Below are 17,526 nucleotides of genomic sequence, written 5' to 3'. Positions count from 1 at the left end.
GTGGGGAGGGATAAATTAAGAGTTTGGGATTAACATATACACACTATTATATATAAAATATATAATCAACAAGGGCCTACTGTATAGCACAGGGAACTCTACTCAATATTCTGTAATAACTTATATGGGAAAAGAATCTGAAAAAGAATAGATATATGTGTATGTATAACTGAATCACTTTGCTGTACTCCTGAAACTAACACAACACTGTAAATCAACTATACTCCAATATAAAATAAAAATTAACTTAAAAAAAAAGAAAGTTTAAAAAAATAGAGGCAAGCTAGACTATGAGTCTCAGAGAGGCTAAGCTGACACATATATATAGATCTAAAAAAAAAAATGTTCTGATGAACCTAGGGGCATGCCAGGAATAAAGACACAGATGTAGAGAATGGACTTGAGGACATGGGGAGGGGGAAGGGTAAGCTGGGACGAAGTGAGAGAGTGGCATGGACATATATACACTACCAAAGGTAAAACAGATAGCTAGTGGGAAGCAGCCGCATGGCACAGGGAGATCAGCTCCGTGCTTTGCGACCATCTAGAGGGGTGGGAATAGGAGGGTGGGAGGGAGACACAAGAGGGAGGGATGTCAGGATATACGTATGCATATAGCTGATTCACTTTGTTATACAGCAGAAACGAACACCACACTGTAAAGCAATTATACTACAATAAAGATGTTAAAAAAAAAGCTGCCTGAAGCCACACAGTAAATGGCAGAACAAGAGTCTAAACCTAAGTCTGCCTAACGCTAAAGCTATTCTGCCACCTTCCTTTGCAATGAGCGAATGCATTCTGTGCTGCCTGGATCCCACTGGGACCTCAGTTGGCTGTTTCTAAAGGGAGCTGAGGGGCAGCCTCAGAGGCTCTGCTCCGAGCAGGGACCTCTCACCTTCTGCTGCCTGATCGCCCTGGTGACCCTCTTCTCCTGGTGCAGCTGCTCTTCCATGTGCGCCAGGGCCTCCTTCAGCAGCGCCTTTTCTTCGGCCTCTTTGGAGATGTCGTCCTTCAGCTTTGCCACCTGTGACTGGTACATCTGAACCGACACTTTGCTCTGCCTGAGCACACGGGAGAGACAAAGTCTCTTTTCTCCTCAGCTTTCTCACTCACCACCAATGCTCCTGACCTGGGAGATCCTCAGAACACTTCCATATATGCCTGGCTTCGCGGTTTCCTTACAAGTGGGGGGAAGGCTGAAGATGTGGGGACTAGAGGGCAGAATAAATAGCCCATTGGCTGTGGACGTGCAGCATGAAGGGGGCACAGGTTATGCTACCAGCCCCTCCCAATTTCCCAGAGAGGGTGGGGGAACGGATACCACTGAAAATAGGATGGAATTACGAAAAGCACACACATGGTGAAACATCCGACACATTTATAAAAGGTGCACCTTATTCCTTAACAGTAGGGTACTTTAACTGCTGCTTTCTTGCCCAGAGACTTGGGTCCATCAGGCCCTGAGTCACCATCCCGCCTGCCCCCCTCCACACCCAGGCCTCTGTCCTCTTGTCCTGGTCCCTACGGGTCTGCAGCTGCACCGAGGTTTAGCCTGGAGAATGGAGGCCTGGGCCTTTGGCCGGAGACATGGGCCACACATGAGCTGTTCAATGTCCTTCTCGTATCGTCGCAAAAGCTCTTCTTTTCTCTGCAGCTGGTTCTTGAGTAGGGTGATCTTATCAAACACCAGGTAGAGGTCTCTTTGTCGAAGCTGGTAGACTCTCTCCCTCTCTTTTGGGGAGAGGTGTTTCATGGACACGTTACCTGACATACCTTTGATGTTCATCAAAGTCCCGAGGGTTTTGCTCATGTCCATGTACTACGAGAAAGCATTTCGCAGGTAAGAGGCCTGGCCCAAGACCGCTGGAGGCCACTTTGAGGAGGCAAACGTCTAATTCTGTTTCATTCATTTTCTGCAGTTGCAGAGAAGAAACAGATGCTTTGCAAATGAGTGCATTTGGGGCTTTTAGTACGACTTTCATTTTCCCCCGCATCCATTTACACTATGCCTTTTTGAGAATTGGGGGGAAGTGGGGAGGGGGAATGACAACAGACATAAACATTCATTCTTACTACCCAGTCTTCCAAGGAATTGGGCTCTGCAATTTCTAGCCCATGCTGGGATAGGAGATGGGTCTCGTGGAGCTACTGTAACAACTAAACATGTATGTGGAGTTGATGTTTAAACTATCTGCAGGGCACGCACGTTTGGACAGGAGGGGACTGATGCTGGGTATACCTACCAGCTTTTCACTAAGATCTAAAGCGTCAGCCACATCCATTTTCCTTAACTTCTCAGAGACAATGATGGACCCTGGGCTGGAAAGGCCATTTTGAGGCTGAAATAAAAAAAAGAAGAAAAACTCTCTTGGCATTCCGTTATGATTTTCTACATCCAGAAGAATAACCCAAAGAATAATGGAAGAACTGGAACCATACCAAAGAATAATTTGAGAGAGTTAATTTTTTTAACATCTTTATTGGAGTATAATTGCTTTACAATGGTGTGTTAATGTCTGCTGTATCAAAAAGTGAATCAGCTATACATATCCATATATCCCCATATCCCCTGCCTCTTGCATCTCCCTCCCACCCTCCCTATCCCACCCCTCTAGGTAGACACACAGCACCAACCTGCTCTCCCTGTGCGATGCAGCTGCTTCCCACTAGCTATCTATTTTACCTTTGGTAGCGTGTGTGTGTATATATGTCCATGCCAAGAGAGTTGGTTTTAAATCCATTCTGACTCTGTGAACTGCTTTCTTTATGACTGTGTTCCTACCCCTTCAGAGCACAACTGCCTTTGAAATGATGCATCACTTGTGCCATTCTTTGGCCACCGTCTCGTCTGTCTTCCCTTTAGGCCAGTGGTTCTCAACCGTGGCTGACTCTGGCCACCCTACCCCCTCCAGGACATTTAGCAATGCCTGGACACATTTGTGGGTGTCATAATTGCTGCTGGCGTCTAGTGGGTAGAGGACAAGGATGCTGCTAAACACCCCACGATGCATAGGGCAGTCTCCCAAACAAAGAGTTACCTGGCTCAAAAAATCAGTACCGCTGATGTTGAGAAGACAAGCTCCAGAAAAATGGGGACCATTCGGCTTTTGCTCACTATCTCCCTCCTTGTGCCCAGCATGGCACCTGGCAATGAGTGGTGCATAGTGGGCATGTTTGTTGAATGAACGAATGAAGGTTAAGTGGAAAATAGCCTCCCTCCTTTTTATTAAAGGAATCTCATTTCTGTGCAGCAGAAACCATACCCTCACAAAATTTGGCCCAACCTTCTCCTAGCTCTGGAACCTGGTGGGTGGGCATCCCTTCAGACCCTTTCCAGAGACAATGCAGATAGTGTTTGCAGCTGCATCTCCCTAAGACCCCAACCAGCCAGCTGGCTGCTGGAAGCCCAAATGACTGCATGGAATGGCCACCAGTCTGAATAGGTTACCCGATCTGAACGACTACAAATAACCATAATAAGCCTCCTTAAAAAATAAATTGGCTTTTAATGCTTGCCATGAGCCTCTCTTAGCCCTAGCATTTGTTGGTACTACCCTGAAAACCTCTGAGATTAAAAACAAAACAACTAAAAAACTATAATGGCCCCCAAAGTGACTGTGATAGATAAGAGTGGACATATTTGTCTATGTATCTATGGAGATGAGAATAAAAGAGGGTATCTGAAGATGACAATAAACCGGGCAGATCTGCTGCAAAAAGAACCTGAGATGCTGTTCAGTGTCTTCAGCTACCCTGAGCTGCATCCTCTGTACCTCTCCAGACGCCCCCTCTTTTCCTGAGGGGAGGGTCACTAAGGAAGAGCCTGGGCTACAGGATCCAAGCACACAGTCCCCACCCGGTCTCTGCAGGCTCGCAGACAGACCACCAGGGACACACCCCTGGTGTGTCTTCAATCATTATTCTGTGACCTTGGGTGAGGTACTTGACCTCCTGAAGCCTTAATTTTTCTTATCTGTTAAATGGGGACAATAATAGTAACTATGACACAAGGCTGCTACGATGGTTAAATGACATAAGGCATGGAGCCCGCTGAGCTCAACGCCTGGCACACAGTAAGCAGTTCACAGATGTCAGCTATTCTTTCTCCTCCTCTTTCATTTAATTACTCCAACCTTGGAGGATTGAGAGTTAGGAGGTTTCCTGCTCTGTGGTGTCAGTGGTGGGATGAGGGCTTGTTGCCAAGGAGAAGGTCTTGGAAGCAGGACCATCAGGACGTGAGATACAGCTGAGCTCCCCACCTGGAGATGGTCCCTCTACTCCCAACCTCAGAGAAGGAAGGTTCGATTTTATCAGGAAGACCAACAAGTTTCTGAAGACTCACATCTCTAGACGTGTGAGCAAATGTCTAGAAAAATTGTAGGAGAAAATGCTGGTACAGAGAGGATGGCTTTATTATGTTTTCCAAAAGCTGGTTTAGACTAGCTGCCGCAGCAAGCCACGCTGGCCTGAGCTGTCCATTGTCATGTGTCAGTCAAACACCCGATCAAACATCCATTTAGGATACAGGGCACTTTCAACCTAACAATCAAAGTACTTCTGAAAATCCTGGAAAACACAAACTATGCTCCCTAAGAAAGGAAGGTTTTCTTGGATAATACTCTTTAAATACTGTTTGACAATAATAACTATCATCTATTAAAGTGCTCGCTATGAGCTAGGCACTGGGATAAGCACTTTACATAATGATCTCCTTTAATTTTTCCATCATCATTTTACAGCTGGGAAATTGAAGTCCCAGAAAGGTTAGGAGCCTGCCCAAGGTCACAGAGCTTGCAGAGCTGGGATTAGGACACAGGTCTCTGATTCTAGAACTTGTGTCTTCTTAATCATCATGGCTCCCTTCTGCTGCCCTTTATGTGTTCATGTTTTTCAGTTTATAGCAAAAAGCAAATGTTAGGCAAGCTCATGACATACTGTTGTACATTAGCTTGTTGGATATTTTCTGCAGAATACAACATGTGATGTGAAAAGGAGGGCCCAGAGATTGACCTGGCCAGCATCAGTGCAATGCTATATCATGCTGTACATGATGGGAAGCCGCCTTTCTATTCAAACATTGGATCGCTGGTACGGCCAGGCACCGATCAGTCCATACAGGTGCCAGTCCATCAGGGAGGACCTGGCCTCGAACCAATGATGTATACAGTGGTGCCAGGGCACACGGCTCGTGTCTGTCCTCATGCCCACCCTCCCCACGTGTCAGTCAATGCAGAGACAAAGTTTCTTTGGTTACCGTTCCGATCTCTACTTTTGAAAAAGTTGGCAAGTCAGGTTTTACATCCAATATTTTCCGAACATTTTTTTCCATCCCGAGGGTCTTTAAGTCTAGAAATGATCCATCCATGTGGTCCTTGTGATCTATAAAAGAAATAATTTACACTCAAAAGAAAGGCTCAGGAAGAAGTTACTGCATGTAAAAGTCACAGCTGCTATTTACTGGACCCTTACCACAGGCCAGTACTAATTAGCTCACCATCCTCCCTTGGCAGGTGAGGCATCGAGGCCCAGAGAGGTGAAATGACTTGTCCAAGGCCACACAGCTCATATGAGGCTGCAGCCTCCCAGGGCGGGGGCACTGAGGGGGAAACTTCGGCCACAGGTGTGAGGATGGACTTGAACCCAGGCTTCTGTGTCCTAGCCCAGGGCTCCACCCAGCAGCAAGCTTGGTTTCTTGAAAGCCCTATTCCCTCTAAACAGGGTATTTATCCTGGGAAGTTCCCCAAGGTTGGTCCTTGCACACCATCCGTCTATGAAAGAGTCCCAGGGGAGGCGCCATCATTCACCTGGTGTGATCACTGCTTGGCTGAGGCCCCACTGGGCGTGGGCACGCGTGGGTGTGCAGAGTTGGAGGGGATGGCGTGTCTGAATGGAAGAGGTGGTTGGGTGAATGATGCCTCCCCCCCAAAGATGTCTGGGTCCTAATCCTTAGAGCCTATGAACATTACCTGACAGGGCAGAAGGACCTTTGCAGATGTGATGAAGGTAAGGATCTTGAGATGCGGGCTTATCCTGGATTAGCTGGGGGGACCCAACATAGGCGCATGGGTTCTTACAAGAAGCAGACACAGGGAGTCTGACTACAGACAGACAGAGACGGTGTTGTGACAGAAGCAGAGAGTTGAAGGTGCTCCTCTGCCGTGAGCCAAGGAAAGCGGGGAATTTTTATTTCCTCGCCTTTTCCAGTCTAGAGACTAGAAAAGGCAAGGAAACGGATTCTTTCCTAGAGCCTCCAGAAGGAACCAGCCCCTTGCCTTTACCTTAGCGAAACTGATTTTGGACCTTTGGCCTCCAGAACTGTAAAAGAATAAATATGAGTTGTGTTAAGCCCCTAAGTTTGTGGTAATTTGTTAGAACAGCCATAGGAAACTAATATGGGGGGTGAAGGCAGGAGGTAGGATGAGAGGTGGGGAAATGCAGTGCATGTTCTGGAAGAGCTTAATTGGGTTAGAGCAGATGATGGGGGAGGGGAGGAGTAGAGGGAAGAGTTGGGATGGAAAGCTGAGCTCAGTTTGTGGCCAGCCTAGAACCGTAGCCTAAAGAGTATAAACTTGATTTAAACATCACTGAAATGTCACGAGTGTGACCTGTATGCCCGGCCTTCTGCCAAGCAATCAACGCATCACCCCACTGTACTGTCCCGCCATCGCCTCCTTTTACACACGAGGCGGTCGGGCTCTGAGACCTGTGGCTGCTGGACGCCACACAGCTGGCAAATGGCTGAGCCAGGGCTTGGGATCACAGTGGTGTGACTCCAGGGTCTGTGTCACTGCTATTTCAGCTTCTGATGGAGCAGTGAGCTGGCTTAATGAAGGGTGATTTTTTTTTTCAGAAAAATAACCGGGATGTATTAGAGACGAAGGAGCCAGCAGCATTTCTCAACTGCAGCATCTCGACGTGTTGGGCTGGACAGTCCTCGTTGTGGGAGCCGTCCTGGGCACCGTAGGACGTTTAGCAGCATCCCTGGCCTCCACCTACTGGCTGCCAGGAGCATCACCCACCCAAGCTGTGATTATGAAAGATGAGAGGGTTTCAAGAAAGCAAACCAAGAGGGTTGGGTAGGCCAGGGAGAACATGGCGGGGGGAGCAAGCTGGGGCTTCAGTGCAGGGGGGCCATGTCAGTTGCCAAAGAGGCAAAGACAATGTGGGAAGTTGGTGGTGAGCACACAGGGTATAATGCATTTCAAGGTCTTAGTGGGACAGGAGTACAAGCAGCAGAAAAGGAGCTAAAGAAGCAGTGGTCCCAGTGAAGATGCACCAGCTTGAAGCGCATGTTTGATGACGAAGGAGAAAGATGGAGTGGGAGGCTTTAGACGCTGAAGAAGGAGGTTGTGATTCAGGAGCTTGTGCACAAGGTGGTCTGGGAGGGAGAGAGAAGGGGAGACTCAGGGAGGGAAGAGCTGCATTTGGAAAGAGAACGTAGTGAGGGAAGATGGAGGGAAAGGAGGAAAGGTGGGTGCGGAGAGAGACAGGAGGGGAGCTGAACCGGCTCGTGCCTGGGCCCTTGACCTGTGACAATGCCACTTGCTGAGAATTTCCAGCTTGGAAGAGTGAGAATAATAGTATTATAATAATAGCTATTAAGTATTAACCACTTGCCGTGTGCCAGGCACCATGCCAGAAGTTTAACACGTGATATTTTCTGATCATTACAAACAGCCCAGCAAGGAAATGTGTTTGCATTTATAGGTGAGACACAGACGCCCAGCAAGGTTAAGCTATGGAGCTGGTAAGCAGTAGGATCAGAATTCAGACCTAGGTCTGTCATTCTCTTTTCAGAGAGACTAGAGGCTGGAGAGTGAAGGGCTGGGCTGGCTGATGTGAAGGGTGCGTGAGGAGAGGGGCGCTGGGCGGATCCCGAGATGGCAGAGATGGGTGATGCAGACTTGGGCTGTTGGAAAGAGGGATTTTCTTCTCTGGGAGAAGAAGCAATTCTTGATTATAGTTCTGGTTACAAAAGTTACACATGCCTGTTACACAAATCCAAACAGGGCAGAAACCCATAAAGTGGAAAGTGTCCCCCCGCTGTATCTTCAGTGGCCGGCACACAGTAGGGCTGCAATAAATAGTTGTTGAACGACTGAGGGAAAGTCAAGGCTCACGCAGTCTCATCATGCTGGGATAATACTCTCAACACTTTTATGTCTTTTCCTCCAGATTTCTCCTGTGGTTGGATATTGGCATTTGAAAAAAAAAAAAGAAAAAAAAGGGGAGAACACTGTGCATATTGTATTACAACTTTCTTTTTTTTCACATAAAAATACTGCGTATCTTGGATATCTGAGAAAGAGCGATTTTCTATGTATGCAGGGAATCCTTTTATTTGCAACAAAGTCTTGCAGAAATAGATACAATCAACTGAGCTTGCAAAGATCAATGTAAAAAGTCCTTTCTTTCCCTTATCAAAAGAAGCTGAGAAACCAGGCAGGAGGAGAGGGGAGCTGACTTTTAAGGTCCTCCTTAGATGTTTCCTGTCTTCCAGTGGGACCACACAGTAATCCTTCACCAATCAGATTTTTTTTTTTAGCTCGCAGCTTTTTTATTTTTTAATTGAGATATAGTCAATGTAAAATATTGTATGTTTCAGGTGTACAACATAGTGATTCACAATTTTTAGAGGTTATATTCCATTTATAGTTATTATAAAATATTGGCTATGGGCTTCCCTGGTGGCGCAGTGGTTGAGAGTCTGCCTGCTAATGCAGGGGACACGGGTTCGGCCCCTGGTCTGGGAGGATCCCAAATGCCGCGGAGCGACTAGGACCGTGAGTCGCAACTACTGAGCCTGCGCGTGTGGAGCCTGTGTTCCGCAACGAGAGAGGCCGCGACAGTGAGAGGCCAGCGCACCACAATGAGGAGTGGTCCCCGCTTGCCACAACTAGAGAAAGCCCTCGCACAGAAACGAAAACCCAAGACAGCCAAAAAAATAAATAAATAAACAAATGTGGGGTTTAAAAAAAAAAGAAAAAAAATTAGGAAAAAGTGAAATTAAAAAAAATATATTGGCTATATTCCCTGTGCTGTAAAATATATCATTGTAGCTTATTTATTTTATACATAGTAGTTTGTACCTCTTTTTTTGAAATTGGAGTATAGCTGCTTTACGATGTTGTGTTAGTTTCAACTGTACAGCAACGTGAATCAGCTCTATGTATTCATATATCCCCTCTTTTTGGAATTTCCTTCCCATTCTGGTCACAAAAGGATGGAACGCTTCATGAATTTCCGTGTCATCCTTGCACAGGGGCCATGTTAATCTTCTCTGTATTGTTCCAATTTTAGTATATGTGCTGCTGAAGTAAGCACGGTAGTTTGTTCCTCTTATTTCCCTACCTCTTACTTGTCCCTCCCCCTTTCCCGCTCCCCACTGGTAACCACTAGTTTGTTTTCTATATCTGTGAGTCTATTTCTTTTTTTCTTATATTCACTAGTTTTATTTTTTAGATTCCACATAAAAGTCATATCATACAGTATTTGTCTTTCTCTGTCTGACTTATTTCACTAAGCATAGTACCCTCCAAGTCCATCCATGTTGCTGCAAATGGCAAAATTGCATTCTTTTTTATGGCTGTGTAGTATTCCACTGCAGATATAGGTATAGATATAGATATAGATATAGATATAGATATAGATATATCACATCTATTTTTGGGGGGTGGCCACACCATGCAGCTTGTGGGATCTTAGTTCCCCAACCAGGGACTGAACCTGGGCCGTAGCAGTGAAAGCGTCAACTCCTATCCACTGGACCGCCAGGGAATTCCCTACTGCATCTTCTTTATCCACTCATCTGTTGATGGGCACTTAGGTTGCTTTCATGTCTTGGCTATCGTATATAATGCTGCTATGAACATTGGGGTGCATGTGTCTTTTTGAATTAGTGGTTTTCATTTTAGGGGAATAAATACCCAGGAGTGGAATTGCTGGATCATGTGGTAGTTCAATTTTTAGTGTTTTGAGAAACCTTCAAACTGTTTTCCGTAGTGGCCACACCAATTTACATTTCCACCAACAGTGTACAAGGGTTCCCTTTTCTCCATATCCTCGCCAACAGTTGTTATTTGTGTTCTTTTTGGTGACGGCCATTCTGACAGGTGTTAGGTGATATCTTAACCAATCAGATCTTTAGTAGTGACCCCAATCTCCTGGGCTGCTCATGACATGATCCAACAATAGTTACTCAACCTGGATTTCCCTGAGGGATTTATTCCAGGATTTTACAGACCTAGCTCGTTACGTGCGTTTTATCCCTTAGGACAATATTTTAAAAGGCAGGTAGTATGGTGGTTCAGAGCAGGGGCTTTGAGGTCACAGGGACCTGGATGGAGTCCCAGCTTTACCACTCGGCAGCTAGGAAATGCAGCCCATTGTCAAGAGCTGAGGAAGAAGGCCTGGGAAGAGAACTGAGTGCTCACGGCTAAGAAAATCTGACTAGCTGTCAAATAGAGATGCGGCAGGGGTCACAGGTAAAGGCACCTCGGCGTGAGTAAAGCAATCTGCCCTGCCTGTGCGCATACCCATCTGCTTGCCATCCACATTTAGTTCACATTCAATCAACAAGTATTCAAGGCTGATGCGGATGGCAGCTACCATTTACTAAGGCTTATGTGTGACCCCATGATTTGGGTACCAAGTCGTTTAATCCTCACAACTACCTGGTGAGATCTTAACCCCATTTTATAACCAAGTAAACAGAGGCACACAGAAGTCGAGACTTGCTCACACAATGAGTAAGCGCACACTTGAGAGTCACACCTTAGCAGCTGGTCTCCAAAGCCTGAACTCAGAATTATTTGCTGTAATGCAAATGGGGCTTTGCTGGGGCGAGGCCCGCGGTGCGCATCAGACACCCTTCACTCCAGGGAATGAAACTCTCAGGTTTGTCTCTGTTCAAGTTAACGACAGAACCTGTCCTCTAGGAACTGGGCATGTACCTGGTACCCCTCTGGATCTTCGGAGGGCATGTGGGGTCACAGAAAAAGCACAAGTGCTAGGGTCACAACGACCTCAGTTTGAGTCCTGACCCTACCATGTACCCGCTGTGTGACTTTGAGCAAGTTCCTTAATGTTATTGATACTCAGTTTCCTTACTTGCAAAATAAAGACGACAATAGTACCTGGCTCATTGGGCTGTTGGAAGATGAAAGTACACAGTACATGTAAAACAACTAACACAGTGACAAGTACCGAGGAGGAATTAAACAAACCATGGTTCCTACCCTCCTCTTAGGAACTGTGAACACACAAGGCTCTTAGGACTGCTTGTGTATGGTGATGAGTGACTGGGGGATCCCCTGCTGGCCTCAGTAATGGGAAGTACCTTGAATCACTTATCATGGTGGTCTAACACATAAAAAGTTTTTGAGCCAGCTTCTTTTTTTTTTTTTTTTTTTTTTTTTTTTTTAGCGGTACGTGGGCCTCTCACTGTTGTGGCCTCTCCTGTTGTGGAGCACAGGCTCCGGACGCGCAGGCTCAGCAGCCATGGCTCACGGGCCCAGCCGCTCCGCGGCATGTGGGATCTTCCCAGACCGGGGCACGAACCCGTGTCCCCTGCATCAGCAGGCGGACTCTCAACCACTGCGCCACCAGGGAAGCCCCTGATGGCTTAATTTTGCAACCCATGTTTCTTTACGGTAATGTAAGACTAGATTTAGAGACAGAGGCTTCAGTGACTCCTAAAGCCTGGGGAGGGGACAGTGCACACATTGCTTGGCCCCGCTATTACTAGGATAGAGATCATGACCTTTCCTTGTTTTAGTTCTGATTTTGAAGAACAGCTAGAACTGTGGGCCACATCTCTCTTGGTTTCACGCAGACTCAGACTCTGCCATGATTACAACAACAGTAATACAGTGGGTGGGGAGGGTCTGGGTTGCCGGGAGAAATGCAACGCCCCTCTTCTCTATGCTCTCTGTGAGGGGCAGGCACTTACAGAAAAGTTAATCTTGATTTTGCCTCTCTTTTTTTTCTTAAACCCCACATTTGTTTATTCATTTATTTTTTTGGCTGTCTTGGGTCTTCGTTTCTGTGAGAGGGCTTCATCTAGTTGCAGCAAGCAGGGGCCACTCTTCATCGCGGTGCGCGGGCCTCTCACTATCGCAGCGTCTCTTGTTGTGGAGCACAGGCTCCAGACGCGCAGGCTCAGTAGTTGTGGCTCACGGGCCTAGCTGCTCCGCGGCATGTGGGATCCTCCCAGACCAGGGCTCGAACCCGTGTCCCCTGCATTAGCAGGCAGACTCCCAACCACTGTGCCACCAGGGAAGCCTTGCCTTTCTTTTTAAACACATTTAAAAGAAATTCGCACCACCTTCTGGATTACCTTAGACATATCCTGGCTGGGGTTGTTTAATCACCGGAGTTGAAAATCACTCCTCTATTCTCATTCATTATTGCAAGAATGTCAAGTTTGTGCAGCCTCCCTGGAGAGCGCTTTGGCAAGAAGGATCAACGATAAATGTTGGAGTTTCCCAGGTGTGGCCCTGGGCTCTCCCTTCTCATTCAATACTTTCTTCCTAGTGATACCATTCACACGTATGGCTTTAATCACCATCCATCCATCCACCCGTCCATACATCCCATCTGACTAAGCACCCGCTATGTGGCACATGTTCTTCTGGGTTCCGGGGCCACATCACTGATATGGTTGGATATCCAGGGTGACAGCTGCGTCCTTGGCACCTCACTTTGGATGTCTACAGGCACCTCACACTCATCTTCCCTCTCAAACCCGGTCCTCCTGTGGCATTCCTTACTCTGGATTTTAGTGAAGGAACCACATCTGTACTTTTAACACAAGCCAGAAACCTGGAGATCTGTAGCCCCCTTTCTCTCCATCACTTCCCTTCTAGCCATATCTAACTCCATCACTGAGGCCTGTTGATTCATCTCTTAAATGCCCCTGGAATCTTCTCTCTTGCTCCGTCCCCTCCATTGCCACAGTGAGGGCCACCATCGTGTCTTGTGACAGCCTCCTAACTGCTCTCCCGGGGTTCTGTGCTGGCCACCTTCCTGTACATTTTCCACTCGTGGCCAAGATGACTGTCTCCAAATGCAAGCCTGTTCCATCAGTTTCTTCCTTAAAACCTTTCGTGGGCTTCTCTCTGCTCTCAGGTTAAAGCAGAGCTTCTTACCAGGGCTCTGCAAGCCCCCGGCCACACCATGATACAGCCCCTGTGGACCTCCTTCACCAGTCCCTGCCCTCCGCCTCCATTTCTTTAAGCCCCTTGAGTTCTCCATGCTTCCTTCGATCCCACCACGCTGCTCCCTCCACCCAGAATGCCCTCCCCTCCCCTCTTTGGCAAATAACTCCTATGCACCCTGCAGTTGCCCTGCCGTCCCTGACCAGGTCAGAGCCCTGCACTTCTTCAAAGCAACTGTCATGATTAAAGTTTTACATGTGAGTGATTTTTCAGTTAAGGCCCCACCCTATTCCTCCCTGAGACCCTAAGATCTACAAGCGCAGGGAGAGTGCCTGTTAGTTCCCCAATATTTTATAATGAAAGATTTCAAATGTACAGCGAACAGGGAGGAATTTTACAGCCAACATCCATATACCCCATAACCTGGATTCTACCTGTTTCTGACCCCATTATATTTCCATCCTGCACTGTGCCTGGTATCTAGGAGGCCTGCGATAAATCTTTGTTGAATGAAAGTGGTTCATATCCTTCCACATCTAGGATGATAAAGATAAGATGAACACGTATGTGTGAATAATATTTATGTCAGCCTCATCTATTAAGTGTGAAAAACTGGAAGCAACTTAAATGCCCATGATAGAGGACTGGCTAAATAAATTACGGTACATCCTTCAGAATGGGGTTCCTTGCCATCAGTGACAGCGATGATGTAGATCTGTGTGTATTGACATTGAAGGATGCTCCAGATGTACTGTTAGGAATGAAACTAAAGGAAATTGGGTATAATATGACATTATTCTTTTGTAAAGTTAAAAAATCAATACACGTGGATAGGTAGCGCCTATTTTATGCCAGGTACTATTCTAAGTACTTTACATATATCAATGCATTTTAATCCTCACAAAAATCCTACGGGGTGAGTATTCCCTATTATCCCCATTTTACAGGTAAAGAAACAGGCACAGAGAGGGGAAGTAACTTGCCTAGAATCACACAGCTCTTTCCATGGGAAAATGCCCTGGAAGTTCCACACAAAATATGATAGTAGTGACGATACCAAACGCTAGTGAGGATGTGAAGCAACAGGAACTCTCATTCATTGTTGGCGGGAACGCAAAACAGCCACTTTGGAAAAGAGTTTTGTGGTTTTCTTAAAAACTAAACGTACTCTACGGACTTCCCTGGTGGCGTAGTGGTTAAGAATCCGCCTGCCAATGCAAGGGACACAGGTTCAAGCCCTGGTCTGGGAAGATCCCGCATGCCGCAGAGCAACTAAGCCTGTGTGCCACAACTACTGAGCCTGTGCTCTAGAGCCTGTGAGCCACAACTACTGAGCCCGCGTGCCACAACTACTGAAGCCTGCACACCTAGAGACCATGCAACGCAACAAGAGAAGCCACTGCAATGAGAAGCCCGTGCACCACAAGGAAGAGTAGCCCCCGCTTGCGGCAACTAGAGAAAGCCCGTGCGCAGCAATGAAGACCAAACGCACCCAAAAATAAATAAAATAAAATAAATTAAAATTTAAAAAAACACCTAAATGTACTCTAAGCACACGATTCAGCAACCGCGCCCTTGGTATTTACTCAAAGGAGTTGAAAACATGTCCACACAAAACTCTGCACGTGGACGTTTATGGCAGCTTTATTCATAACTGCCAAAACTTGGAAGCCACCAGGATGTCCTTCAGTAGGTGAATGGATAATGGAATATTATTGTGCACTTAAAAAGAAAAAAAGAGCTATCAAGCCATGAAAAGACTTGGAGGAAACGAAAATGCATATTACTAAATAAAAGAAACTAATCTGAAAAGTTGTATGATTCCAACTACATGATATCCTGGAAAAGGCAAAAACTATGGCGACGGTAAAAAGATCTGTGGTTGCCAGGGGCTGCGTGGGGGCTGGGAGGGAGCACAGAGGATTTTCAGGGCAGTGAAACTATTCTTTTTTTTGGGGGGGGGATAGGTTCTTTTATTTGAAATAAAAATGTCCAGTTTTGAAAAGAAAAGAAGGTTTCTAAAAAACATAAGTCCTCAAACCACAGGTTTCCACAGGTTGACGAGTTGAATTCCTGAACACTGCAGAGGGATTACTGGAGATGTTGATTACTTAAGGCGCTAATAGGAAGGCACTGAAGAACAGCAGGGCCAGGCTTCAATCAGACAAATGTGTGCTGCCCTGGAGGAATTGCATAGGCTGGCTTTGAAGTTGGCTTCTCCTTTGCTTCTTTTTATTTTGTTAAACTTGTAGCTTTACTTTCCTCAATTTCTAGAATATCAGTTTCTAGATATTTGGGTTTATGGGTTATCATCATTTTGCTTTATTACCACGTCCCTGATCTGTAACTTCACCCACCCCACTTCCCCTCTATGGACTCCACAGGTGGCTTTTAATGAATTCTCTGTCCTTTCTGTTACTATGTAGTTACAGAGTGACCTGAGAAGTGAAACTCATAAATCGAGTTGACCTAATACCAGGGCTTTGTGCACAGAATCCACCAATCTGCTCAGAGATGGCCTGATCTGAACCACATCCCCCACCATGCTCCCTGGCTTCTGCTTAGGGCAGTAGATTTGGGATCAAAGGCACCTTCAGGACTGGACCATCTTCCCGGTGGAGCATCGTGATTTATAGGGCCTCTGGGTCCTCCCCGGGGTGGGCCTCATTATTGGTGGACCTGCTGGTCTCAGGACTTAATGCAGCTCAGGTTGTTGATGTCTCATCGGAGAAAGAATTCAATGAGAGACAAAGTGATAGGTAAGACGTGGACTTATTTAGAGAGAAACACACTCCACAGACAGAGCGTGGGCCATCTCAGAAGGCGAGAAAGGCCAGGGCAGTGAAACGATTCTGTATGATATTATAATGGTGGATACATGTCATCACACATTTGTCCAAGCCCAAACCCATAGGATGTACAACACCAAGAGTGACCCCTACACAGCACTGTAAATCAACTACACTCCAATAAAATTAAAATGAAAAAGAGTGAACCCTAATATAAACCATGGACTTTGGGTGATTAGGATGTGTCAATGTAGGTTCATCAGTCCTGACAACTGTACCTCTCTGGTGCTGATGCTGATACATGGGGGAGGCTGTGTATGAGTGGGGACAGGGGGTACCTGGGAAATCTCTGTATCATCCTCTCAATTTTGCCATGAACATAAAACTGCTCTGAAAAACGTCTCTGCTCTCTCTATGTATATATAGGGTTACTTCTGAGAGAGAAGATTGAGCATAATTTCGATTTTTCCTGTTGACTCTGTCACGTCTCCTTTTTCTCCAGTAATCACGTCGCACTTGTGTACTTGTTTCCAGGAACACTGCTTCTCAAGTGGTGAAGCAAAGTGAAGTCTGGAGAAGGGAACACTTGGCCACATACCTAAGAAGCCTCCCTCAACAGATGTCCCATCGTGATCAGATTCAACGCAATAGTTCAGTCATGTAACTATGTGAGAAAAGAGTTTCAATCACCTTTGTCGGAGCTGCAGAACTGGATCCCCACCTCGTGGAGGAGATGCTCCGTTTCCTCCAGCCAGGACAGTGACAGGCGCAAGATGTCCAGCGCCACCTTCTGGAGCCCTGAGACAGGTGGGCTGACCTGCAGGTGCTGCAGGAGGTCGACCTCCTTCTTCAGGTCATTGCTACAGCAAGACATTGTCATGCATGCCTGGAAAGAGATGAGGTCGTGAGGAGCCCGGGCACCATCGCCAGAAATACCACCTGACGCTTGTGACCCGCACAGAGCAGTGTTCTTGACGGGCCCGTGAAGCAGGCAGAGCCGTATGTTGGCCGCCCTGTGACGGCCCAGTTCTACTTCCCTTTTTGGAGGGGCGGAAGGAAGGAGGCAGCTTTTATTTCACGTGCACTCTAATTGGGACTCTGGATGGTCAAAGAGACCCTTTGTTTAGGTATAGGCAATTCCAAAGCCAAATTGCCAAGGACGATTTGGCTGAAAGGGGAAGCAAATTTGGTTACAGAATTCCTGCTGAGATCAACACACAAGCTGGTCATAAAGTGCGGTTTCCTGATTTGAAAGAGTGCTGACAAGCCAACATTTGCCCAGACTCCCCAGATAGCAGCTGCATATTTCCAGAGAAAGCAGAAGCAGCTGCCTGATGTGATAAGCTGGATCCCTGCGTGGGGGCCATGAAGTGGGGGCTCTGCCGGACCCTCTGGTCCAATAAGGGTAAGAGCAGCCTTCCACTGCTGGGACAGAAAAGAAAACTGCAAATAAAGAGCAGAATGTTTCTTTGATTTCTCTGGAAATAACACGGGGCTGTTTTTTTTTCCCCCGGGGTCTGGGGCCTCCCAAAGGCAGTACTTGGAGTGTGTCGGGCAGCTTCTCCTTGGCCACACCA

At 46.7% G+C, this 17,526-nt stretch overlaps 1 protein-coding gene across 1 annotated transcript in view; it reads right to left on the bottom strand.

The window, feature by feature from the left end:
* Window positions 1–782: 782 nt before the first annotated feature.
* The window catches only part of LOC308611654 (forkhead-associated domain-containing protein 1-like), a 93,251-nt gene continuing 76,507 nt past the window's right edge, over window positions 783–17,526 (bottom strand). The window contains exons 7-10 of the mRNA XM_081260357.1: window positions 16,671–16,835; window positions 2,247–2,264; window positions 1,602–1,822; window positions 783–1,064 (exon numbers count right to left, since the gene is read on the bottom strand). Coding sequence (XP_081116483.1) covers window positions 866–1,064; window positions 1,602–1,822; window positions 2,247–2,264; window positions 16,671–16,835 — 603 coding nt within the window. The 3' untranslated portion in view covers window positions 783–865. The remainder of the gene's footprint in view (window positions 1,065–1,601; window positions 1,823–2,246; window positions 2,265–16,670; window positions 16,836–17,526) is intronic.

The sequence above is a fragment of the Mesoplodon bidens genome (assembly GCF_964165515.1).
Source record: "Mesoplodon bidens genome assembly, contig: HAP1_SCAFFOLD_118, whole genome shotgun sequence".
Classification (NCBI taxonomy): domain Eukaryota; kingdom Metazoa; phylum Chordata; class Mammalia; order Artiodactyla; family Ziphiidae; genus Mesoplodon; species Mesoplodon bidens.
Note: the sequence above shows the minus strand (reverse complement) of the source record. Positions and strands in the feature narration are given on the sequence as shown.